This window comes from Cydia amplana, chromosome 9 (genome assembly GCF_948474715.1).
Source record: "Cydia amplana chromosome 9, ilCydAmpl1.1, whole genome shotgun sequence".
Taxonomy (NCBI): Eukaryota; Metazoa; Arthropoda; class Insecta; order Lepidoptera; family Tortricidae; genus Cydia; species Cydia amplana.
The window spans coordinates 5,763,782-5,788,494 of NC_086077.1; the positions used below are offsets into that span (position 1 = coordinate 5,763,782).

General features: G+C 40.4%; 2 protein-coding genes across 2 annotated transcripts; one reads left to right on the top strand and one right to left on the bottom strand.

Moving 5' to 3' along the window:
- Positions 1 to 4,092: 4,092 nt before the first annotated feature.
- On the bottom strand, positions 4,093 to 6,467 carry LOC134650978 (B9 domain-containing protein 1). Its single transcript, XM_063505944.1, has 3 exons — positions 6,148 to 6,467; positions 5,656 to 5,883; positions 4,093 to 4,199 (listed from the first exon to the last, which is right to left on the bottom strand). The coding sequence occupies exons 1-3, from the start codon at positions 6,395 to 6,397 to the stop codon at positions 4,093 to 4,095; spliced, it is 585 nt and encodes a 194-aa protein (XP_063362014.1). The 5' UTR covers positions 6,398 to 6,467.
- A 185-nt stretch (positions 6,468 to 6,652) lies between these two features.
- LOC134650817 (uncharacterized protein CG5098-like) lies at positions 6,653 to 22,003 on the top strand. Its single transcript, XM_063505751.1, has 13 exons — positions 6,653 to 6,874; positions 7,140 to 7,338; positions 9,499 to 9,633; positions 9,924 to 10,021; positions 10,430 to 10,512; positions 11,585 to 12,030; positions 13,047 to 13,184; positions 13,894 to 14,191; positions 15,329 to 15,543; positions 17,532 to 17,674; positions 18,159 to 18,281; positions 19,845 to 19,966; positions 21,822 to 22,003. The coding sequence occupies exons 2-13, from the start codon at positions 7,267 to 7,269 to the stop codon at positions 22,001 to 22,003; spliced, it is 2,055 nt and encodes a 684-aa protein (XP_063361821.1). The 5' UTR covers positions 6,653 to 6,874; positions 7,140 to 7,266.
- Positions 22,004 to 24,713: the final 2,710 nt, after the last annotated feature.

Consider the following 24,713-nt stretch of genomic DNA (forward strand, 5'->3'; position numbering starts at 1 on the left):
TGTAACCTAACACAAATTTTATATTGATACGAACATAAATGTTCAAGTTTTCCTGTAGTGTGAAACATATATACTATATTAAATATGTATTAGGTATGATTAATTATGAGTGTAATCTGCTACAGGTTATGGATTTGGAGATTAGGTACTCCACTCAATCGGTAAATGTTTTAAGTCGAAAATTGGATCGAAACATGCCGAGCGTTTATTCGACTTAATAATACGTACATACGTGAGTGAATAACCCGTTTAATAGTTATTTGTCACTCATTAACTCTAAGGTCAGCTGGAAGAGATCCCTTATAAGGATAAGTTCGCATTTGTACCTAAATTTATGTGAATTTCATGTGAACCTGTTTTTGTACAATAAAGTGATTTTCTACTACTATTTGTTTTACAAGTGGGCAAAGTTGTGTGTAAGCGAAAAACTCCAAAATTGAACCACGAGCGTAGCGAGTTGCTAAGCGGGTCAGGAGTGAGAATAAGAGCGTGTCAAGGTAATTTTGAACGCCTCGCCCGCTTAGCAATTTCTGCTGCTGACTGTATCTACCTTACTTTTAGAATTTTTCACATAGCCTGCCTGGGTACGGTGACAGCTGTCATTTCAATACACAATACAATAAATGTGTTTTAAGATTATACCTACATTGTATGGAGATGACAGCTTTCCCAAGCTATGTGAAAAATACTATAGTAGAGCGCCACAATTTCAAACCGATTACATATAATAATTAAGTTAACTATCTAACTAGACTAAAGTAATAAATAATTGACGATTCATATAATACAGTAGCGTAAACAATAGCCAGTAAGGTTACATAATGAATTAGCAACAACCTTATACTTTTACCGAGTAAATAATGAATTAATACGGGCCTAGGCCCTAGGTTAATAATAATAATAATAAATCACAATGTTATGGCAGGTGTCCGCAACTCTTTTTCCAGCCAAATTTAAACCATAGCCCAGGACTCTTTCCAGTTTTCTACAATAGCCTCCAATGCCTGCTGAAACCGGTTTATGGGTATCTATTTATGTACCCATGAATGGGTTCCAGCAGGCGTTCTACATGACATCAAAGCTCTCCAAACGGCCTCTACGTGTTGGATCTATATCCCCACGCACGCCTTATAAATGACCGGGCTTAAAAACCCGAGAGTTTGTAACGGAGATACAAATAATCTATATATATAAATGCAAGTGTCCTGACTGACTGACTGACTGACTGACTGATTCATCAACGCAGAGCCGAAACTACAAAAGCTAGAAAGTTGAAATTTGCACACTAGGTTGCATTTATAAAGTGTACAAGAGATAAGAAGCGATTTTGAAAAATTCAACCCCTAAGGGGGTTAAAAAGGGGATGAAAAGTTGTATGGGGTACAAGTTTTATTTTAAGCTAGGAATTTGAAACTTTGTAAAAATGTATTATATTAAAAAACAAGAAAACTAATTCCAGCGTTTTTGAAAATTCATCCCACAAGGTGGTGAAAAAGGGGTTGAAAGTTTGTATGGAGATCAAATATTTTTGTGAGTGTGGGACTTGAAACTTTGTATATGGGGATATTATTATAAGACAAGAAAAGTAATTTCAGCGTTTTTGAAAATTCATCCCCTAACAGGGTTAAAAAGGGGTTGAAAGATTGAATCCATTACAAATGCTTTGAAACTTCTTAGAAAGGCATAATAGCCGATTACAAAATAAAGTAATTTCGACATTTTTGGAAATTCAACCCCTAAGGGGGTTAAAAAGGGGATGAAAGTTCGTCTTAGGGTGCAAATTTCATTTTAAGCTAGGAACTTGAAACTTTTCAAATAGATATTAAATTTAAATACAAGAAAACTAATTTCAACGTTTTTGAAAATTCATCCCCTAAGGTGGTGAAAAAAGGGTTGAAAGTTTGTATGGATATCAAACATTTTTTCGAGCGCTGGACTGGAATCTTTGTATTTGGGGATATTATTATTATTATTAAAAGACAGGAAAAGTAATTTCAGCGTTTTGTAAAATTCATCCCCTAACAGGGTTAAAAAGAGGTTGAAAGTTTGTATGTGATCCAAATTTTATTTTAAGCTAGGTACTTGAAAGTTCATAAAAATATATATTATTAAAATACAAGAAAACTGATATCTGCGTTTTTGAAAATTCATCCCGTAAGGTGGTAAAAAAGGGGTTGAAAGTTTGTATGGATATCAAACATTTTTTCGAACGCGGGACTTGAATCTTTGTATTTGGGGATATTATTAAAAGACAGGAAAAGTTATTTCAGCGTTTTGTAAAATTCATCCCCTAACAGGGTTAAAAAGGGGTTGAAAGTTTGAATCCATAACAAATGCTTTGAAACTTCTTAGAAAGGCATAATAGCCGATTACAAAATAAAGTAATTGCAACGTTTTTGGAAATTCAAATCCCTAAGGGATTTAAAAAGGGGATGGAAGTTCGTCTTGGGGTGCAAATTTTATTTTAAGGTAGGAACTTGAAAATTTGCAAAAAGATATTAAATTTAAACACAAGAAAACTAATTTCAGTGTTTTTGCAAATTCATCCCCTAAGGTGACGAAAAAGGGGTTAAAAGTTTGTATGGATATCAAAAATTTTTTCGAGTGCGGGACTTGAATCTTTGTATTTGGGGATATTATTAGAAGATAATACAAGTAATTTCAGCGTTTTGTAAAATTCATCCCCTAACAGGTTTAAAAAGGGGTTGAAAGTTTGTACAGGGTACAAATTTTATTTTAAGCTAGGAACTTGAAACTTCATAAAAAGGTATTATTTTAAAACTGAAAAAAAAAATTCAGCGTTTTTGAAAATTTATATCTCAAGGTGGTGAAAAAGGGGTTGAAAGTTTGTATGGAGTTCAAACATTTTTGTGAGAACGGGCTTGAATCTTTGCACAGAGGCATATTATTAGAATACAAGAAATGTAATTTCAGCGTTTTTAAAAATTCATCCCCTAAAATGGTTAAAAAGGGGTTGAAAGTTTATATAGGGTTCAAATTTTATTTACTTCAAACTTCGTAAATAGGTAGTTAGGTAGTAGGTCTTATTAAATAGAGGACATGAAAATCTTCTAAGGGGGTTGAGAGGGATTATGTCGAGAACAATTTTATTTAGTTAGGGGCTAGAAACTTCGTAGGTTGTGAAAGACAAGTCTCATGCATTGTATAATATTAATAATTAACAAATGATTAACCGTCCTACTGCAATATTTTGCTTCATAATGTTCTAAGCTAATGTAGAATATATAACCACCAATATACAAATCCACGCGTACGAAGTCGCGGGCAACAGCTAGTAATAATATATTCTTTATCGTGCACCACATAATGAAAAAGAATACAGAAAAAGAACAGACATTACATTAGGTAACAACAGGCGGTCTTATCGCTCAAAAGCGATCTCTTCCAGACAACCTTTGGGTAGCAGGAAACCAATAACTTACAACCATGAACGGGTAGTGCTGATACGAGATCACGCACACTACTGGGTTACTGTCAACGCACTTACAAAACTGACAGGACGGCATTCATCATTAGGCATCAGTCATGTCCGTGACTTCTTTTTTCTCTGTCGCACAAGCACTAAAGAAAAGGAGGTAGATAAGTATTACGCCGAGATTTAATAAGTAACTACAGAAGCTAAAAATGAAAAGACTGGAAAATTAACGAATATAAGCACGCGAAAACTATTTAAAACGTCAATTTATTCCACAACTTACACAGAGCAGATCACACCAAACCATAATTACATTCGATATGAAAATGGTAACAGATTTCTACGGAATGATGGCTGGTTTACGTTTGAGTATGATTGGTGCAACTGGCCCTTACTAGACTAGGTACCTACATATACACCAAAATAATTAACCTTTTCCACGCCGTGTCAAACACAAAAGCTGTCACTCAGACGCCACATCATTGAAGTGTCAAAACTGAAGTTGAACTTTATGTATATGCACTTAGGTCGATGTTTCTCTGTGACCGATTAATCGGTCTTTGGCGTTGAACCTACGGTGCGGATATATCGGTCATTGGCGTCCAAAAGGTTAATGTCATTCACAAACTTGCCTAAAAATATTAGGAGTTATTTTATTATGTCTCGTTAGACGATGGTTGGTTGTCGTAGCCAAGCCGCCTGAAGTCCTTGGAGACCATGGACGTGCGCACCTCTACGGTCCCATACGACTCTGTTCTTAACACTGAAACAATTGATTATAATTATCTGATAAAATTGTGAATAAAATTGAATCTGTATCTACACAATCACTAGTATCTCCTTGAATATAATACAGATGCGAAAATTGGCAAAAAAAATATGGAAAAGTTCTCGGAAAATTCATTAAAAATTAAACTTTTAAAAGGAAACTTTCATTTTCGAAATGGAACATCTCGATCTCCATACAAAAATATGAGAAGTTAGCGGAAATTTTCAATGTGGAAATTTCGCAAGTTTGTATCGAGCGAGACTGTGTACTCGAGAAAAATGTATGGACCGTCTAAGGATAGCACTTAAGGATGGTTTAAGGTTGATATTTTTGTATGAAAGTCGATTAGGATGCAAACGAGCAGACGAATCGCTTTATGGTAAGAGATTACCGTTGCCCATGAACACCCGCAACACCAAAGAGGTTGTAAGTACGCGTAAAATGAAAGTTTCTTTTGTTTCTTGTGTCTTTTACCTAAAATTTTCCAGCTTTTTGGAAATTCTTCTGTAATGGTAGTGAATGAATGTGCTTACACTGTTTTTTATGTGATATTCCTAGACTAGGAAATATACAAATGGCGACAATGTAAGTAGTTAGATAAGGCGTTATAATAATATCGTAACTTTTTCCTTTTATTCTACTTAAAATTGCGTCGTCGAGGTAAACCAGAAAAATCATAGATTATTATTTTCCGCGCATGGTATTGACATGTTACAATACGACACTGGTTACTTTTTCTGATGATAAAAAAACGAAGTATACCTACTTAAGTACAATGTAAACTACAAAATAACTTTTCCTTAAGGAAAAAGTGTCTAAGAAAATAGTAAAATAATTTTGCTACTTAATTATATTTCTTTAGATTGAGGTTCTATTCAATTAGTAAAAGATGTACATTATTTGTCTATTTTCCTTGTTAAAATACCCGTTATTTTAAAGCCAGAGCACAGATTATGCCAGGAGGTCCTAACACGAAAACTGAAAATCGAAATTACTTTCTCTGCCTCTCTATCGCTCGAATAGACAAAAGCGATAGAACGCAGATAACGAAATTTGTTGTACAAAAGGGATCCGTAGTGACAAAGGCCCAGCCAGAGGCCTTTAGAAGACATGACCTGAAACCACGTACGATAGGTAAACTACGAGTTTGGTGAGGTGTGCAATAAAGAGTATTGTATTGTATTGTATTGTATTGTATAGGTCAGGGGTGAAAATAGCCATTATCTGGCTTACACACACCGAAGCGGCGTGAGGATCTGCATTAACGTGATAACCGCGTATAGTCCGTAGATTTGAAGCTGGCCCCGAACGGCTACTCCTTTGTCTATTGTGTTAAGTAAAACCGCACATACCTGCGAAAAAAGGGTCGTGTAATTCTAATTGGTACCAGAGCGCGGGCTAGTCCAACGCTCAACAAACCAGTGTAGGTTTTTATAATGTAGGTACTTACAATAATTCTCTTTTCCAGAAGCCAGCATCCTCGGCTCTGCGAGTTCAGGATGCCTGCCAGTGAGCCAGGCGAGCCACTCGCCCAGCATGGTCGCGGCCAGAGGGCGCAGCAGTGGCGCCGCACACACCCGCGCGCCCGCGGTGGCCGGCAGCGGAACTAACGCGTAGCCGCGCAGAGTGTCCCCGCCTATCGTGTTCTGTGCGCGGACTGTGATCACCAGTTGGGGCCCTGTTTGGGAGTTCAAGGGAAGTCAAAATATCAATAAAAAATTAAAACGGCAGAATGATGTGTTTAATCTTTGACTTAATACCTGTTTAGTACCTATGTAATCCTACTTGCATTTTTCTGCAAGTTCAATAACAATTCGTACCGTAATGAATAGAATTGCAGGCGTTACTTTGCGGAAATCCATATTAATTAATACCAAAATAATACTTTGCTTATCCGATGGCGTTGAGATGGATTTTAATATTTATGCATAGCGCAACTTACATCCTGACACATTTGTGCTGCTGAAAACCATCTCCAAAGGCATATTAAAGACTACTCTTTCAGGATTGGCTCCTGAACGAGCCATCTGACTATTCCCTGATGTTAAACCCGACACCGGACTCCAATCGGGGCCCCATACAGCCTCATATTGAATATACAACAACTCGTCGAATACACCCGCCGGGAACACCACATTTTCAATTTGACCCGTGAACGACACGAGAAACTTGGTGATTTCGATTTCTTTCATTTATAAATTCACGAAGTGATAATTTCGCGTTCAGAGTTTCCGCGTACACCGAGTAAACTTGAGTTGACAGGAAAACAAAACCAAAACAAACGTCGCTATAGCAACGAATGTTGCCAGAATTAAAACGTGTTGTAAAAACCGTAAAATGTATCCAATGACGCGTTGACTACGGAATATCAGTTATTTATTAATGATTGCTACAAAAATAATTACAATCTTCAATACCACTAAAGTTTATTCAATTAATAAAAATTTTACTTTATTGTGTAAAGTTACGGTTTTTTCTATAAGCATAGACAATACGAAGACATGCTTCCGTTAAACTGCTTTACCGACACGTCTCAGAATTTTGTCACTAGATGGAGTTTCTTTCAAAAATTCGCCAATCGGCCACCATTGTTGGAAGTGATTTTACAGCATTTTGTCGAAATTTGTTTAATTTGTGATAGTTCTCGGCAAAATACAAAGTTAAACTCGGTAAGACACATTAGTCAACATTCCATACACCTCTTTCAAGTCTTAAATTGCCGCACAAGTGCTTAATTTCGAATTGTAAATGCGTTCAAAATGTCACGCGAAGTGAGCATCAGACCCTTGAACACCATTCCACACGCGAAATAAATCTGGTTTTCTTTGATACAAGTGCTGTTTACTCCCGTGAGAGTGTTGTCGGTGTTTCGGTATAGTGATAGGCTGTGCGGTGGCGGTGAAAAATTAATGTGTTCGCATGGGAACGTTTCAGAAGGATCTGCACACGTCGTAAGGGAGAAGAGTTACGCGGGCGAAGGCTTGAAAATTGCCGGCATCATTATGGTGGACTGAGAGGGTGTTTGTTGTGGGACTCAGCTGGACTCGCGTCGAGAACCGCCATGTCCGGCTCGCAGCACAACCCCAACGGGCGGCAGTCGCAACTGGGCTCTAGCTGGAGCCCCCTGCAGGTGGTACTTCATATTCTTGTTTTGTTGTCCCACAAGCATTCTTAACCTAGTTCCCTACTCTTGTTAGAATAATTTATTTTGTAGGACATTGCTTGATTTAAAACAATGCTCTTTATAGTCTTATCAATGAATTGATGAAGCTTATCTGACACCCTAACACAGTTTAAGTAAAAAATCGTTCTATAATCACATATTTGGAAATTCTTTGAATGTTTATGTGATCTGAAATTTATGTTATTACTAAATGAACTCTTTCAAGTCCATCTCACATCTATTCACATTAGAAATGTTGCTTGTTGGTAAAATTAAATAGTACCTAACATTAGCTCCCCATGTAATCAGCGCACATGTGCATGTCAGCTGATCCGCTCATTTGTGTGTCAACAGCCTAAGGTCATATTAGTCACTATTTTTATCTAACTTGCAAATTATCAACAAATAATTTTCATTGAGAACAGAACCTGTGATTGTGAACATGCTAATATTCATGCTAGTCTACTTTATCAATATATTAATTGTATTTTATTGTCAAAAGGGAAATCCCCCGCTTTATTTAGTGACAGACAGCATATATTAATAAAATACACAATATTCTATTATTTGTATGCTTATTTTCAAGTCTATGAAATAAAAATGTTAAGTCATACTTTCATCGTAACTATATTATAGCCATAAGTATACTTGTAGGTATGTATGATAATTTGGTCTGTAAAATCTTACGAACAAACAATGACAACATAACTATGATACCTTGGGAATTGTAATGCTGGCCTGTGTTTGTTATAAAGTTTCTAATTTTAAAATCCTGTAGTTTTTACAACTCTGGTACATAAAAAAAGATAAGCATTTGTGCTCCTGAGCAATGCTGCGACATCCCAAGGCTTTGTAATGAATAGTTTGTTTTATTATAAGCTTTTATTTAACTTGCAATGTAACTATGTTTGTACGGGTCAAATCTTCCAAGTTAAATTTGACTCACTTCCAAACTTCCAATGAAGCTGAAAATTTGCATACATATGTAAGTTGAGTGACAATGCAAACCATACCATCAAACTGATCTAATGATGGAGACAGGAGGTGGCCATAGGAACTCTGTGATAAAACAACGAAACCTAATTGTGTTTGGGGTTTTTAGAATTGTTGACCTTTGACCTTGAGAATACCAATGACATTGTGTACCATAAAAGTAAAGTAGATATGACAACCAGTTTCACAGTTTCAGTAATTACATTCAAATTACAGGGTTAATTGCTTCAAAAGAAGTTTGTCTGTAATTATAGTTGCTCCACTAGTGTATAATTTAGTTTTGAAGTGAGTAATTAACTAATTATCTATCACTCCTTCAGTTGCCTTTCAAAACTTTCAATTTACCAAGGCTTTTATTTAGATTATTCAATGGCAATTTAAATAAATAATAAAATAAGTTATGGTTAGTGTCATACACATGATGTCAGATGGCAGCATGTCAGAAATGTCAGCTTCTGTTTATTGGTTCATAGTGTAAATGTCAAATTTATTTTCTGATTTGGGTTAGAAGGTAGCAATACCCCAATGGGTATGAGACAAAAACAAGCTAAATTAATGGAAAAAGGACTACAGACCTTGCTATAGTTCGTTTTTTTTAGCATTAGAAAGAACTTGCAAGAAGGTAAGCGATCTTGACAAGTCTTTTAATTGAAAAACGCTTTTTAAAAATTAAAAACTATTACTTATGAAAGCAGAAGAATATAAATGATTGTATTAGATTCATAATTGTTACATATTTGCCGTAACTTATTTTTAAAATGTGTTTTTCAATTAAAAGACACATCAAGATTGTTTACCTTATTACTAATGCTAAAAAAACGAACTATAGGGACAAATAACATGAAAAAAACTAATCATCTTATGGAGAAGTTTAAACCTGGACCCAAAAGCCGTTGTTTTGTCTATGAATTTGGAATGGCTAGTTGCTTGTTAAAAGTTCAGAATAGATTTTTGAGATGAGGAAGCCAACGGGGTGGCAGTTTATGGGGCACTTATTCATTTTTTGTGTTTTAAACTTCAAGGTCTTATTTTGGCTGGCAAATTGAGACCCCTGGGACCAAAAAGATTAATTTTGCTGAGGATGCTAGCCCAGAGTTCAGCACCAATAAAACTCTTATTAAGAACATCACTATTCAGTTGCAGATGGCGAACCTGCTGGCGCGCGCGCCGCAGGCCCACATGGCCTCCGAGCGCGGCGTGACGTGGCACACGCCCACCCCCCCGCCGCACCTCTACCACGTGCCGCAGCCCTCACCCCCTGATCCGCTGCAGGTGAGAACGGATACACTACGTGTTATACGCGACTATAAGCCAACTTGAACCAATTTATAATATCTAAGTACATCGTCAAATACTAATTAGCACTGGTAATCCAAGAGAAGTTTGTATTCTTACAGCTGTATCTGTTTGGTCAGGTGGTCGACCTTCCTAATAATCATACTTTGTGAGCGTATTTACGTACTTTATGTATTAATTTTACTGCTTTATTTATTCGTCTTTACTACAGAGTGAATTATTGTCTGTGCACAATATTTATCCCTTAAAAGGCGCTCATGTTGCAGGCCATGAAGGGCGCGGGCAACTCGGTGTTCCGGCACACGGCTACGCCGCCGGAGCTGTATCGCCACACGCCCACACCGCCCGACAAGCATCTACTCAGGTATGGATTTTTTATTAATTGTTTGGTCAGTCATCATGACATGACACAGTAGATTGCAGAGGAACAACTACTTACAGATGTAGTGATCAATCCTTTGCCATCGTATTTTCTGGGAACCGTTCATGTCATGCTACTTCAGTTAACCCCAGTACTTTTTGTACTGAGAATTTTTATACTGTTCATGCGTTTCCATGAAAATGCGACGGTAAAGGATTATTCACTGTACGCAAATTGGCTGGAACGGCAATTAACTTTGCCTATAGCACACAAAATTCGGTACACTATGTTTGACATTCATCTAGTTTAGTTTCTTTGTTTTTCTTTTCGTACATTGGCAATTTGTGTTTTTTTTTTGTTTTAATTAACGGATGCTGTTGAATATAATTAAACTATTATTTTATCGTGCAGACACACTCCGTCACCTGGCGACGTGAAAGCGGGCGCCGCGTTGCCTCCGGTCGACTTGTACGCACACCTTGGACCAGGGAGAGGTATGTACCCATTTGAATTTTATAATAATGACTAGCGACCCGCCCCGGCTTCGCACGGGTTAACAAATTATACATACACCTTTCTCTTGAATCATTCTGTCTATTAAAAATAATAGTTGTAAAGATCTAAGTATACATAGGGACAGACAGTCAGGGGGAAGCGATTTTGTTTTATACTATGTAGTGATGTCGTTTTAGTTTTGTTAATACATTCTTACTCTGCTGTTTTGTTTATCATGGGGGAGGCAACCGATAGTATTCGGATTTATTAAATTTGGTCAGTATAATTTTCCTTTTTAATGTTACGGTTTAACAAAGATACGTCCAGTTTTGATCACTTATGTTACTTTTAGTTTCAAAGTTGCATTAGGAATCCAAACTTGCCACCGTGTTCGCCTACGACAGCGCAAGACTATCTCCAACAGTACGCGGCGTGTGGCTCCCGGGACCGTTTCTTATGGTCTGCTTTGTTCGAATTGAGATTTAGGATCGTTGGAACATGTCGCGCGAGAGATTAAAAATATGTAAGTGAAATCGTAAAATTAGCTTAATCTCCATCAGGAAGTCGGAAAATGGACCGGCAGAGCGCGGGCGTCGGCCTCAAATTCTTAATAAAAAACCGGCCAAGTGCGAGTCGGACTCGCGCACGGAGGGTTCCGCACCATCAACAAAAAATAGAGCAAAACAGCAAAAAAACGGTCATCCATCTCAGTACTGACCCCGCCCGACGTTGCTTAACTTCGGTCAAAAATCACGTTTGTTGTATGGGAGCCCCACTTAAATCTTTAATTTATTCTGTTTTTAGTATTTGTTGTTATAGCGGCAACAGAAATACATCATCTGTGAAAATTTCAACTGTCTAGCTATCACGGTTCGTGAGATACAGCCTGGTGACAGACGGACGGACGGACGGACGGACGGACGGATGGACAGCGGAGTCTTAGTAATAGGGTCCCGTTTTTACCCTTTGGGTACGGAACCCTAAAAATGAAGTTTCTACTCACAGAAAGGTTATCCTTAAACTAGAATGCATTTTTTTGTATTTAAAATGATGTTCGGGTCGTAGTTCCAGACAAAGCGATGCGCGGCGCGGAGGCGCTGGCGGGGCTGTACGGGCGCGGCGTGGACCTGTCGCTGGGCGCGCGCAACGGCGCCGCGCTGTCCGTGCGCGACGCGCCCACCATCAACTCGCTGCTGGCGCGCGCGCCGCGCCACCACCGCGTCGACGAGCTGCTCGAGCGCCTCGCCCCCGCGCCGCACAGCGTCATCGTCACGTCGCGCGCCGCCTCCACCCCCTCGCCGCCATCCTCCGAGGACTCGGCCGACTCCGCCCCCGCCGCCAAGCGCAAGAGGAAGCCGGAGCGCGTGGTGCGCGTGCCCGCGCCGCCGCCGCCGCCGCTGAACGGCGCGTCGCCGCCCCGCCCGCCGCCGGAGCCCCCGGTGCGGAGAAAAACGCGCTCCGGCTCCGCGGAGACCATCGACGACATCGCCGCCATGATCGCCAGCACAGACCAAAAGGTGAGATTGTTGTTGTTTGAAGTACTTCTAAGTAAAGTCTGTGCGAAAAAAAACCGGCCAAGTGCGAGTCGGACCCGCGCACGGAGGGTTCCGCACCATCAACAAAAAATAGAGCAAAACAAGCAAAAAAACAGTCACCCATCCAAGTACTGACCCCGCCCGACGTTGCTTAACCTCGGTCAAAAATCACGTTTGTTGTATGGGAGCCCCACTTAAATGTTTATTTTATTCTGTTTTTAGTATTTGTTGTTATAGCGGCAACAGAAATACATCATCTGTGAAAATTTCAACTGTCTAGCTATCACGGTTCGTGAGATACAGCCTGGTGACAGACGGACGGACGGACGGACAGCGGAGTCTTAGTAATAGGGTCCCGTTTTTACCCTTTGGGTACGGAACCCTAAAAAGAACAGATGTGAAATGTATGGGATCCAATACAATCTATAACTCTTCTCTTTCCGCACAAACTCTAAATATCTAAGGGCGTTTTTTTTTTGTTGTCCCAAACACTTTTTTTTTTCAAATTTGGGATTTTTTTATGTTATTTCTACTCAGAATCACGAGCTCTTTCTATTCTAATAGGAGAAAAAAAGTGTCCTAAGGTTTTTAATTCCATTTCGTCACCACTTTTCATAGACTTTGTATGGTGGTCGCATAATGGAAAGATCGAAAAATGTATGGAAATTTTGGGACGCTTTTTTTCTCCCTATTAGGATAGAAAGAGGTCGTGATTCTGAATAGAAATAACATTAAAAATCCCAAATTTGAAAAAACAGTGTTTGGGACAACAAAAAAAAACGCCCCTATATACGATTTTTTAGTACCTATTCCAAAACATAAACCTTGAAACTTTCTCGCTTTAAAGCCGCACATAAATGCACTTTATAGTCTTTATATGTTTATACCAAAGTATTTCACTGAAATAACTATTTACTTATTTACCTAGTTACAAGGTTAATCCTATTTTTAATTAAAATTACTTCAAAACCTTAAGCTAATAAAGAATCAACGGTCAGGTGGAGGAGCCCGCGCCGAAGGAACCGGAAAAACCCATCGAACCGCCCGTTACCATCGACAAGCTAAAGAGCGTGCTCGCGAGCGATACGGAACACAGGCCGGATGAAGCCCCCAACTCCCCGCCGAAGGTTCCGCAGGTCGGTTTCATCTATATGGATTATCTAGCTGCGGTTTCATTTACGTCAAAGTAAATTTATAGTGTAAATTTTTGTCGAAGTTCGTCTATACAACCACCATGTGAAAGACTTACAATTTTGTGATCAGTTAAATTTAACACGGAAAGAACAGGCTCCGTTTTAACCACAGTCAATAGGCTACATGACAATTTTTTTTTTATGGTATCAATCGATCGGGTTTGTTTTTAGGATCAAATGTCTATATGGGACCCATTGCATTAAAGTAACACAAAAGTCAGAAATTGTAGTCAAAGGCCGACAGTCGCACTTCACTCGCGAAACGCCCTATACAAAACTGCCAAGGGCCGTGACGTCATCGCCCATCTTGTAGTATGGACAAAACAAGAAAATTGCGTTTTTGTCGGTGAAATATTACGTTTATGTATATAGTTGCTATACAATATTTTATTGCATGAAATGTAAGGAATCGAATGGTACCCTTACTTTTATCGTTTTTGGAAGTTAAAAAAATAAAACTTAAATTTTGAAACTTTCAGGTCCTGTCATTTTGTAATTTTTCAATATTTTATTTTAACATCCACATTATTGTGATAAATTGCTCGTTCGCTATCTATTTTACTAGATTTTGTTATAAAATTCAACATGTGTCATCATCCCTATTGGGACGCGAGACAGCCATTTTAAAATGAGTAATATTTGGAAATACCAGCAGGTGGAAGAGCCCCCGGCGGAACCCTTGCCCTTGCCCGCCCCCTTGGCGGCGGCGGCGCCTTCCCCGCCGGCGGGGGAGTCGGCGGCGGCGGCGCCGCGCCGGCGCGCCGCGCGCACCTCGCCCTCGGCCTCCAACGTGCCCGTGGAGTCCCCCTCCGAGGCCAAGCCCGCCGAGCCCGAGCAGCCCGCCGAGCCCGAGCGACCCGCCGAGCCCAGCGCCGCCAGCTTTGTGGAGGTCGAGAACCAGCTCGAGAAGATGTTCGCGGGGATCGAGGAGGCGCCGGTTAATCAGGAGGGTATGTTACTCCCATAGACTAGGAATCCTCTAGACTGAGTTTAGAGCAATTATTTCATGAAACCGATGCTGCCAAAAATACGGGGGTGCGGGGGGACGAGGTGAGCGAATCCCGTGCCGTGATTGGTCCGTTCAAAGACACGGACCAATCACGGCACGGGATTGACTCGAAGATGGAGTAAAACTACCGTATGAGTGGCAGAGGGGGTAGCTCCCCGCCTCGCCCCGACGTCCCTGTAGCATCACCTTCCGAGCCGGCTGGCCCCGTCGACCCGGCTCAATCCGCGCTCTCTGCTAAGCGTTTTATATGTAAAAGTAAAAGCGCCGCCCGGAAAACGCGCCCGTGTGACGAAGCCTTAAACTGGCGCAGCCTGATGCACCCGGTGCCGGTTTGCCGGGTTGAGAATCGGCTGGAAAAGATGTTTTCACCTCAGCAGCTCGAACAAGGGTACTTTGCTACTTAAAAACAGTGAGCAAAATCGCATTTTGCTCACTGAGTGAGACAAAATGAGCAAAACGCGATTTTGCTCACTATTTTTAAGTAGCAAAGTACCCTTGTTCGAGCTGCTGAGGTGAAAACTTAATTATTGGTATATCTTAAGAAAACATGAGTGAATAGAGGTAAGTGATGAAGAAGGAATACATTTTTCGGGTTCTCTAATATGTTCTCACTGCTGAGGTGAAAAGTTTTGTGAACTACACGAGGTCAAAGTCTTACTACGCTCAAGATTCTAAATTAGATTCACTCGCTACACTCGTGAATCTAGTATAGAATCTTTCGCTTGCACTGGACTCAAAATAAGCACTCGAAGAAATATGAAACTTTGATCTCTTGTTGTACAAATAACTATTGCGGGGATCGAGGAGGCTAGTATAATAAAGTGAAACCAGTTGCAATGGATTGAAAGTATCCTTTAGTATTAAAGTAGTTGAGTTTGCGAAACTTACTACCTGTAAAAAAACTTGTATGTAAGATGAACCAAACTGCAATGTATTCTGCTTCGGTAGTGGACAAAGCGTGTACGAAGTGGTGGCGTTAAAGCTAAGCCAATGATTTCGTCCAACCCACCTGATTTGAAACAAGGCTGGCTTTTTAAAGGCAGAGAATCGGTTGAAAACCATACACTTTCAATTCCAGGCGACCAACCAGTAGAGAAAGAGAAACCTCAAACCACGAAAGCGCGCAAGCGGCGAAAATCCGCGCCCACCAAGGGCGAGAGAAAGGCCGCGCGGCGCGCCGCCCGCGCCGACACTGGCGACAAAAAGAAGCCGGGCCGGAAGCCCAAGGACAAGGACGCGTACGATTCCGGTAGCAACGCGAGCTCCGGACGCTCCAGGGGGCCCTACGTGCAGGTACACTTTTATTACATTTTCATTATGCCGCCATAAAGACACAATATACAACAACCCCTTACGCCGCGTGGTCCGATCGGCTTGTCCGATCAATCGGACTACGAATTTTTTTTTTCCTGTTGGCTCGATTGATCGGACGATAAGTACTTATTGAAGTCTTGTAGTCCTACTATCGGATTAACGGGATTTTATAAGTTCATCTAGTTCGATCGATCGAGCCACGAGACTTTGTAAAATCCTCTTAATACGATTACACAAATTTTATTCTTCCTGGTGGTTCGACCGATCCTTGAAAGCTGACTCTTACTACAACAGAATATGAGTGATTTTACAATGATTTTCGGAATTACCCGATTTTCGGAATTACCCGAATAAACCTTACTAAGGCTTTTCCTCCATTTCTAGGAGATTAATAAATGGCTTTGACGTCAGATATTGACATTTTGAACTAACGTCGTATCGGAGACAATATACCTAGAAAAGATTATCTCATGCCAGTTTCTAGTACCTAAGCTAAGATGAGATAGCCTTCATGTATTTTTAGCTGGACTTAACAAAACAGTTTCTATAAAAATAGTCCGATCAATCGCTTTAACAGGAAAAAAAATGTCCCTGTGGTCCGATCGTTCCGACTACAAGGAAATCAATTTTCCTAATAATTCGATAATCGGGCTACGAGAACTTTAGAGTTCGATCAATCGAGCCAACAGGAAAAAAAAATCGTAGTCCGATTGATCGGACAAGCCGATCGGACCACGCGGCGTAAGGGATAACAACTCTCTCTTTTCTCTCTTAATGAATGTTTTAATTAGGTATACAGGATTTTGACTCTTGGAGACCCTATAAATCTCTAAGGATAATTTGATTAACTATGACACGAGACATTTACACCTCTAAATAATTATAGTTTTTGTATCTTTGTGTTTTTTTTAATACTATTATTATAGGTTTTTTTTTTGTAATTCGACTCGCGCGAAATATTCGCTGAATTGGGTACGGTGTTGGTAGCTCAGATGGCAGAGCACTGTACTAGTGATCCAGTGGTCGTGAGTTTAAGTCCCACCCAAGACAGTGAATTTTTCCACTCTTAATTTATTTCGAAGCTTAATAGCATCGTTCGCAGACGTTTCTGCTTAATACAAAATTAATTTGCGGGAGTTTAGTTTAGACCATAGAGAAAGAAATACATAGAGTGCTCACTCCATACATCAGTTCAGACTATTAATTTCAGTGTCTACATCTAGCATCGAGTAGCGGAACTATCAGTACTGCTACTTGACAATAGATGTAGCACCGACCGGAAAGTCTAAAGCTTTGGATTCCTCCAAAAACGGTGCCGTCATATGACGGCCGTCATATAGCGGTCGCAAAAGACAGCCGTCTTTACGGTGGCGACATGTGGAAAGTACCACGGCGTCATAACACACCGTCATCCACCAAGGTCAAAGCGGCAAATTTGAAAAATGTAGGCGCGATGGGATAACGTCCCATAGAAAATTTGAATTTTGCGCCTTTTCCTACTGACAAAATTTGCTTGATCATCTATAATTTACTTGGAGGATGAAATATCATCAGAAGAGGAAAATAATCGTAGTACGGAATCATTTATTCAAATCTCGTGTCATTTATTCAAAATGGCGTCACCGCTATCTAATAAAACGTTCACGAAACTATCGACACCGTCATGACGGCCGTCATCTTACGTTACGTTGACAGTCAACGTAACGTAACGCTGTCTAGGAAACCGCGCCATCTTGTTTACATAGACAAAGTTCTAGTGACGTCAGTCAACGCTATATAGCGGCCGTAATATGACGGCACCGTTTTCGGAGGAATCCAAAGCTTTAACAGCATAAGACTTTCCGGTCGGTGGCTACATCTATTGTCAAGTAGCAGTACTGATAGTTCCGCTACTCGATGCTAGATGTATTTTTTTCTCTATGGTTTAGACTAACCAATGTTGATATGTCGTATGGTCGTTTCCCCAGATCCGCGGTCCGCGCGACTCGCCGCTGTCGGTGTCGGTGATCAACGCGGCCACGGGCGAGGACGAGGAGCCCGCGCGGCGCAAGGACGAGTTCCGCAACGGGCTGCGCACGCGCGGCCTGCACTGCAGCACGCTCGGCTTAAGGTACACACTCATGTTCCGTACCCTGCTATTTTTTGGGTTCCTTATAGTTTCGCTATGTCCGTCTGTCTGCCTTTTCATACGCAGGTTTTCTTCGTGATCGTTTGCTAGAAAGCTGTAATTTGGCATGGATATAAAAATCAATCATGCAGACATAGTGGTAAAATAAAAACTAGAAGCACACTGGTGGAATCCCGCTTTACAGTGTGGGGTTATCGTTGGATAGGGGTCTTCCAGAACATTTTTTTGTAAAGATAATTCTTTCGGAAATAATTGCTGCGAAAGTAAAGAAAAATTGGGTCCACCTCCGACCCTTCGCTAACTTTTGAACCATGTGTCCAAAAAAAATGGTGAAAGTAAAACTTAGTAAAGACTTCTAATGAAAACTATAGCGAACATGATCAGTTAAGCGTTATTGAATATTTGCAAAAACTGTTCCCTTTTCAATAAAACCGACGACACCGTTCTAATGGTCATGTTTGTACAGGTACGACGCGACGACGCCGGACGCGACGTGGCTGTGCGTGTTCTGCGAGCGCGGGCCGCACGCCGCCGGCCTCGGGGACCTGTTCGGGCCCTACCCCCTAGACACCGACTGCGACGAGTACAGGTACGCACTCTCATGGTCAGGGCCGGATTAAGCATGTCGGGGCCCCTAGGCAGTGCAATGCTCGGGGCCCCCGTACAGTTAATTCTGCATACATAAGTTCAGTTGTTCAGTACAAGCAAGTAAGTTTGCGGTTTTAATTTCAACCTTCAGGGGTCGGTTGAGCCGATCCGAACATGCCGAATGTTTTTTTCGCTCTTGCGTGGACATAAAGGTTTTTTATATTAGTTTTTGCCGATTCCTTCTTGCGTCCAGTGTGGGGAGAGCTCTTTTTTTTCAATAAGTAGTTAAATATTTTGCGAGGCTGAACAGGGATTGTCCGACCATATGAGCCACATCATTAAAATTAACCTAATAATAAAGATTTTACATGTGTTTAAATGATTATTCATTAGCCAGTCAAACTAGCATGTAAGTACAAGGTAAATCGGAAAAGCAATAAAAATCGCGAGCGCAGAGGTTTGTGAAAAAATTGTGAAAGCGTGTTAAAAAGGCCTAAAAATCCCAAGTTACCCAGTGAGGTGAGCTTTCATGCGAGGTCAAAGCCGTTCAGGATAAGCTCAGCTAGATCACAGATGACAACCAATGTCCATTGTATTAATAAGCGAGACCGCAGGCCGAGCTTGGTGCAGCGAGGCCAAAGGCTAAGCTGAAGAAGAGATTTGGCAGGCGAACCAAAAATTGAGGCAAAAAGTGAAGCTGAAGGTCGAGCTCAGCAATCTCCACATACTTAACAAGCCCGAAGCGTACTTAACCAGCGAGGTAAGCTTTCATGCGAGGCAAAAGGCTAAGCTTCTGAAATCAATGAATCAAAGCTGCGCTCTGATACGAACCAATCGTCAAATGTTACTCAACAATAATATGTGTCATACAAGAGTAACTCGGAGGGCCGAAGTTTCATTAAGGAGGTTTTAGGCCCTCGGGAGCCTGAAATTCGAGCTCGATTTACAGACTTTAAAAGCTATAAAATAACATAATTTACATAATCATTTAATGATTGTGTGTCTGAGAAACTGATATTGGACATTAGGTATAAGTAGGTAACATAAAAAATTATTTAATTTTGGCCATATGCCAAACTTGGCAAACATTTTTTTTGGCGCGCGCGGGGCCGCCGGGGCCCCCTAGCCGAGGCGGGGCCCATAGGCAGTTGCCTATTCTGCCTTAGGGTTAATCCGGCCCTGCTCATGGTACAGTCGCCATCAGATATATATATCGGAGCGGCATAGGCGCTCACAAATATTCAGATATTTGTCTCTGCGCCTCTATTGTCAAGGTGTTAGAGTGAGTGTTCAGATATTGTGAACACCTTGGCCGCTCCGATATATCAGATGGCGACTGTACAGGTACGACGCGATGTATTCATGTCATTATGTATGGGTCTTTATTTACTTTCTTAATGTTTAAAAGGCATTAAAATTATATGACGTGTTTAATTTCTTAGTGATGGTGCGTTTTGGTTGCCTAAGGGAACATTTTGTGATAAAGTCGGGACAAAAAACTAGTAAAATTATGTAGCGATGGCAATATTTACGAAACATTTATATCAGTGACTACTATTTGCAGAGCATTAGACGAGGCGACGCGACGGAAATATGAAGCGGCCGGTTCCGCCTGGCTGCACGAGGCTTGTGCGGTGTGGGCGCCCGGCCTACTCGCCGCCGGCGCGAGGCTCTGGGGACTCGCCAGTAAGTATACTCAAGGGATATGACCCCTTCTTGTGCCCCGGGCTAGGTCTAGGACAACGTAGATATTTTTCTAAACTCTAAAATACTCTAAATAATAATTAGAGATTAAGCATGCGATCCAAAGCTTGATCCGCCATTTTTGAAGTGAAAACTTCTTTAGCGGCGCCGGGCACTTTTTGAGGTGGGGAAAAAATGATAAACTCGAGACAGCGTAAGGCGATCACGTGACCGTAAGGGGCGTAAGGCGATCGCGTGACCGTAAGCCCCGTAAGGTGGCCACTCATAATTTAAATGGCATTTAAATCAATAAAGAAAAACTGAATGTTATTTGACATTTATGTTACGGACACCTTTTCAAGACTCTTTACCTATGTTCAAATAATTTGACGTTGTCATGGCAGTATGTAAATAAACATGTCAATGAAAAAGTGTGATCTTATTTGAGAATGATAATAATATATAATAAATAAATAGAATACCTCCGCTAAACGTATGTATCGTGTTACCGGGCGTCGGTAACATAGTGAGGTGAGTTTTCACTTCTATCGGCACTCCCGGAGTGCAACCGTTGTTGCTTGTTTTTTTGTAGATAAAGGCGAAAAATGTTTGGAGCGAAGAGTTGACCTGCCATGCAAAGTTTTAATTTGGCGGTCTTTTTACTGACAATATTGGTTTACACTAAAATAGTAGTTATTTTAGGTTAGATATCCTTCAGAAATGGGTACACTACACAATTCCGAAATATTTAATGCCGAATTTTAGAATATCGAATTTTGTTATTCCGTTTTTTAAATGCTCGACCCATCAAAATTCCGACTGTCGTAATTACAAACGATGAAAATCACGAAAGTGTTTATTTCCGAATGGCAAAAAAAAAACGATATTTTTAAATTCCGAATATAAAAATTCCAATAGTGATAAACACCGAATTTAACATTTACGATTTTTGAAATCACCAATTCCGAAATGCCATTATTCCGAAAATTTGAATTCATATTTGACGTGACCCCTATTTTAAATATCCCCATTTTTTTAATACCGAATTTATCGATTCGTGCTCCGCATCTGCTCCGGCGCTACGGGCAAAGCAGCCCTTTCGCCCTTGCGTATCAATGCGCAGAGCACAATGTGAGCCAAAGCGGCTGAGGCTGGCTACGGCAGCCGAGGGCTGCTTCCCCTCCGCGCCTCCGGCTTTTTACATACACTCTAGGGGTAGGACAGACAAGACCAAGTGGATAGTGGGGTGGTCCGATTCGGATTTTGGTTAGTTAGACTTAAAAAAGTGCGTTTAAGTCTTATTTTGAAAATCACGAATTTCATTATTCCGAGTTTGCAATAGATCGAATTTTTGAATACCGAATTACTTTATTTCCGATCGGTCAATGATTTTTCGGAATAGACAAATTCGGAAAAAATATTTTCAAATTTTTTCCAAATCGGAAGTATCGGAACTTTAAACTTTCGTCCATATGAAAATCGGATTTTAAGTATTCGGAAATAGCACAGTCGTGATTTTCTTCTTTCGTGTTTCTTCTTTTCAAAGTCGTAATTTCGATATTTCGGACATATAAAAAATCGGGATCATGAAAATCGAGATTATGAAAGTCGGAAAAACATATTTCGGAATATTTAGGTGTTCCCTTCAGAAATGTGTAGGATAAAGTCGCTGTCACGTTTTACTTGGAAGTCGAGAGAATGGTGTAGAATAAAAAGGAGTGTCGATCATTTCCAACCGCCAAGAGCATAACTTTTAAGGAGTCCCAGGAATTCAGCTCCCGACTTACAATCGAAGGTACTCTTTCATTTTAAAATGGCATGCCTCAGTCGTGTAATGATCTGTTCCCGTGTTACTCAGGCGCAGTGTGGTCGTCCCGCGGCACGCGGTGCACGGCGTGCGGCGGCGCGGGCGCGGGGCTGGCGTGCGGCGCGCGCGCATGTCGCGCCCGCGCGCACGTGCCCTGCGCGCGCGGCCAGGCCTGGGCGCTAGACGACGACCTGTTCCGAGCCACCTGCCCGAGGCACATAGGGCCCAGCTAAGACCGCCCCCGTGTCGACAAACAAGTGCGGGAACCCAGTGATGTGCAGTGAAATATGTGGTGCGAAGGGATGTTGAACGAATTGAGTGACGACTTTGCGGGATGAAGTTTGAGGTGTGGCACGTTGGCCTTAAAAGTGGACCGGTAACGCAAGCGACGCCGACCGTAACTATAGGGTGGCGAAGCGAACAGAATACCCACGGCCCGGACGGGGCTGCGATTGGATCGAGAAGCCTTGTGCGCGGGCCAGGATCGCAGACCTCCATTCGGTAAATTAAAACTACATTGTGTAGCGGCAAAACTAGGAGAATAAAATGCTGAAAAACGCGTCATTCTCTTATGAGAAAAATGAGGCTTCCGTGAACTTTACTAAACATAGTTATATTCATTCCTACTTCTACCGAGTTCTTTTAAAAACGAATCAAAATAAAACCGTGAATGTGAAAATTCTGTAAAAAAAACAACGGGTTGCACTCCGGGAGTGCCGGCAGAAGTGAAAACTCAATGACATTGTAACAGTTTTTCGATCAGGTCGCGTGTCCGTCTTACGAATTTTCAATCTGTCGAATCTGTCGGTCACGTGACCTGTCGCGACTTCGCGAGTTTAACATTTTTTCCCACCTCAAAAAATGCACAGCGTCGCTAAAGAAGTTTTCACTTCAAAAATACAATACGCGGCGGAAACCGCTCCATTTCAGGTATTAAATTACGCTTAGCTTTTTAAATTAGTTCACCATTACGCGCCGCACCTCACTCGACATCTCTCAAACTCAATATTTATACCACACTCGAGTATACAGACAAACTTGAATATGGTACCACATATTGAGTGCAGATAACGTACTAGCCTACTCTCTGAAGATTTTTTTACTGAATGTGTTATACTCTGGACATGTTTAGTTTAAAAGTGAGCTTAAGTGACGTATTCGCTTGCGCGCAACTCTTGTGATATGATTTTACTGCAACTTATGATTGCCCTTTTGATGTATTTATGTCTTAGACTTTATTTTTGCGCCCTTTTTTATTTTACTAAGTTTTTTGTAAATTTGGAAAGTACTCGTATCTGATGATGGAATCTCTGTTACCTATGATTTGACGTTGCCGTCATTATTTATTAGAGGGATGGTTCCGATATAAGCTTTGCACCGTTTAAGGTGTGTTTTGGTGTATAAGTACATCTAGATACAGTGGTTAATGTAAGCAAAATATGTAATGCCAGTATTGAGTGTGCTTTGTGAGAAGTTATGTGATTGCAGTAGTATCTTAAAAAGACATTATTATGAATATTACTACATTGTAGAAACTTGATAACAAAAACAGTGTGTAATTTGACATTCTATTTAATGTATTTTTCAAATAACTACCGCAATGTATAATCATAGAGCTACAAAGCCACAGTAGAAGCATCATAAGCAGTAACCTCACTTCATACAAAACTTTATCTACCTGATTATGCCTTGTATGGAGTATATTGTGTAAGCTGCGTCTACTGTGGTAACGCTATCTAAGTCTACTGCCGTTTGTTCCGTGAGCAATAAAATAATTTTATTTTTTTAAACAATGTTTTATGAGCCAGTGGCTTTACTTGATGAGGTATCATGGCGGTTGATGCTAAGCGAGGAGCTTCTACAACTGCAATACAAAACTTTTAAAAAACCTGAACAAATGCCATATAACTAGCAGTACTTGTACAATTATTATGTAAGTCCATAACCCACTCCACTACTATGATAAAAAAATATCTGGGGATGACATATGATGGGTCAGGCTGGTCAGGCATTAAAATATGTGTACTATGGCAGCTATGTTTCACTTAATGCGTTGTTGAAAACTGGTTGGCTATATCTATTCCTTTTTTTCTTTTCAATCTTATATTCTCAATTACAAGATTTACATTCATTCTGTAACTATAGATGCAACCTCTAACAAGCATCTCCCATACTTCTCCTCGCTTCGCTCGTCGCCACATTTCACCCATAGATGTTTGTTACGATTAAATGCATGTATAGACAATTTGTAGATAATGTTAACATAATATATTATCCAATTTTCGAAATCCGAAAAAAAATAAAAAAAATTGTACAGAATATTTTACATGTACATTAAAAATTTAACAGTGAATAGGTGTAATTTTTTTAGTAATCGGAATTTTAGAATTATGTAAATATGCATAGTTATCCCCTTGGGATGACTAGGACTGTAAATATAGTTGTAATGTAAATAGCAGTTATCATGAGGACATGGGGCACCTATGGATGGTATATGTAGCAAATGGAACAGTATTGCAAACTATGAGGTTTACATTATTTGTGGCTTTCAACCGCGGCCTTGGCTATGCCGGAGGTATAACGACCATAATATAGTTATCTTATCAATTTACTTAAACTTAGAATAAATTTAAAAGTGGAAAATTTACTGTCTTGGGTGCGTTGGGGTCGATCGCAGACGTTTCTGCTTGTTAAAAATTAAAAATTTACTTAAAGTAAAGCTTTGTCCAATTTCTTTTTCCCATGTTTATTTGCATCCCACATTTTGCTTAGTGAGAGAGTGAGACGCAATGCACATTGGACAGGTGGAATACCACCCTAACATACGCGCTCGAAAGGAACAATTGTGTCGAAAATACTACTAAAATTGTACTCTAATGTACTGTTAATATAACATGTATTTCAACTAATAAAAAAATCAATTTAATAATGAAATAGGTACAA

What these genes read in the sequence shown, in the direction of transcription:
- LOC134650978 (XM_063505944.1), bottom strand. Translation starts at nt 6,397, where the DNA reads ATGAAAGAAATCGAAATCACCAAGTTTCTCGTGTCGTTCACGGGTCAA. An exon ending in CAGCACAAATGTGTCAGGAT is followed by an intron (nt 5,884 to 6,147) that starts GTAAGTTGCGCT and finishes ACTCCCAAACAG; the next exon opens with GGCCCCAACTGGTGATCACA. An exon ending in TTCTGGAAAAGAGAATTATT is followed by an intron (nt 4,200 to 5,655) that starts GTAAGTACCTAC and finishes CAATTGTTTCAG; the next exon opens with TGTTAAGAACAGAGTCGTAT.
- LOC134650817 (XM_063505751.1), top strand. Translation starts at nt 7,267, where the DNA reads ATGTCCGGCTCGCAGCACAACCCCAACGGGCGGCAGTCGCAACTGGGC. An exon ending in GCTGGAGCCCCCTGCAGGTG is followed by an intron (nt 7,339 to 9,498) that starts GTACTTCATATT and finishes ATCACTATTCAG; the next exon opens with TTGCAGATGGCGAACCTGCT. An exon ending in TGCAGCACGCTCGGCTTAAG is followed by an intron (nt 17,675 to 18,158) that starts GTACACACTCAT and finishes ATGTTTGTACAG; the next exon opens with GTACGACGCGACGACGCCGG.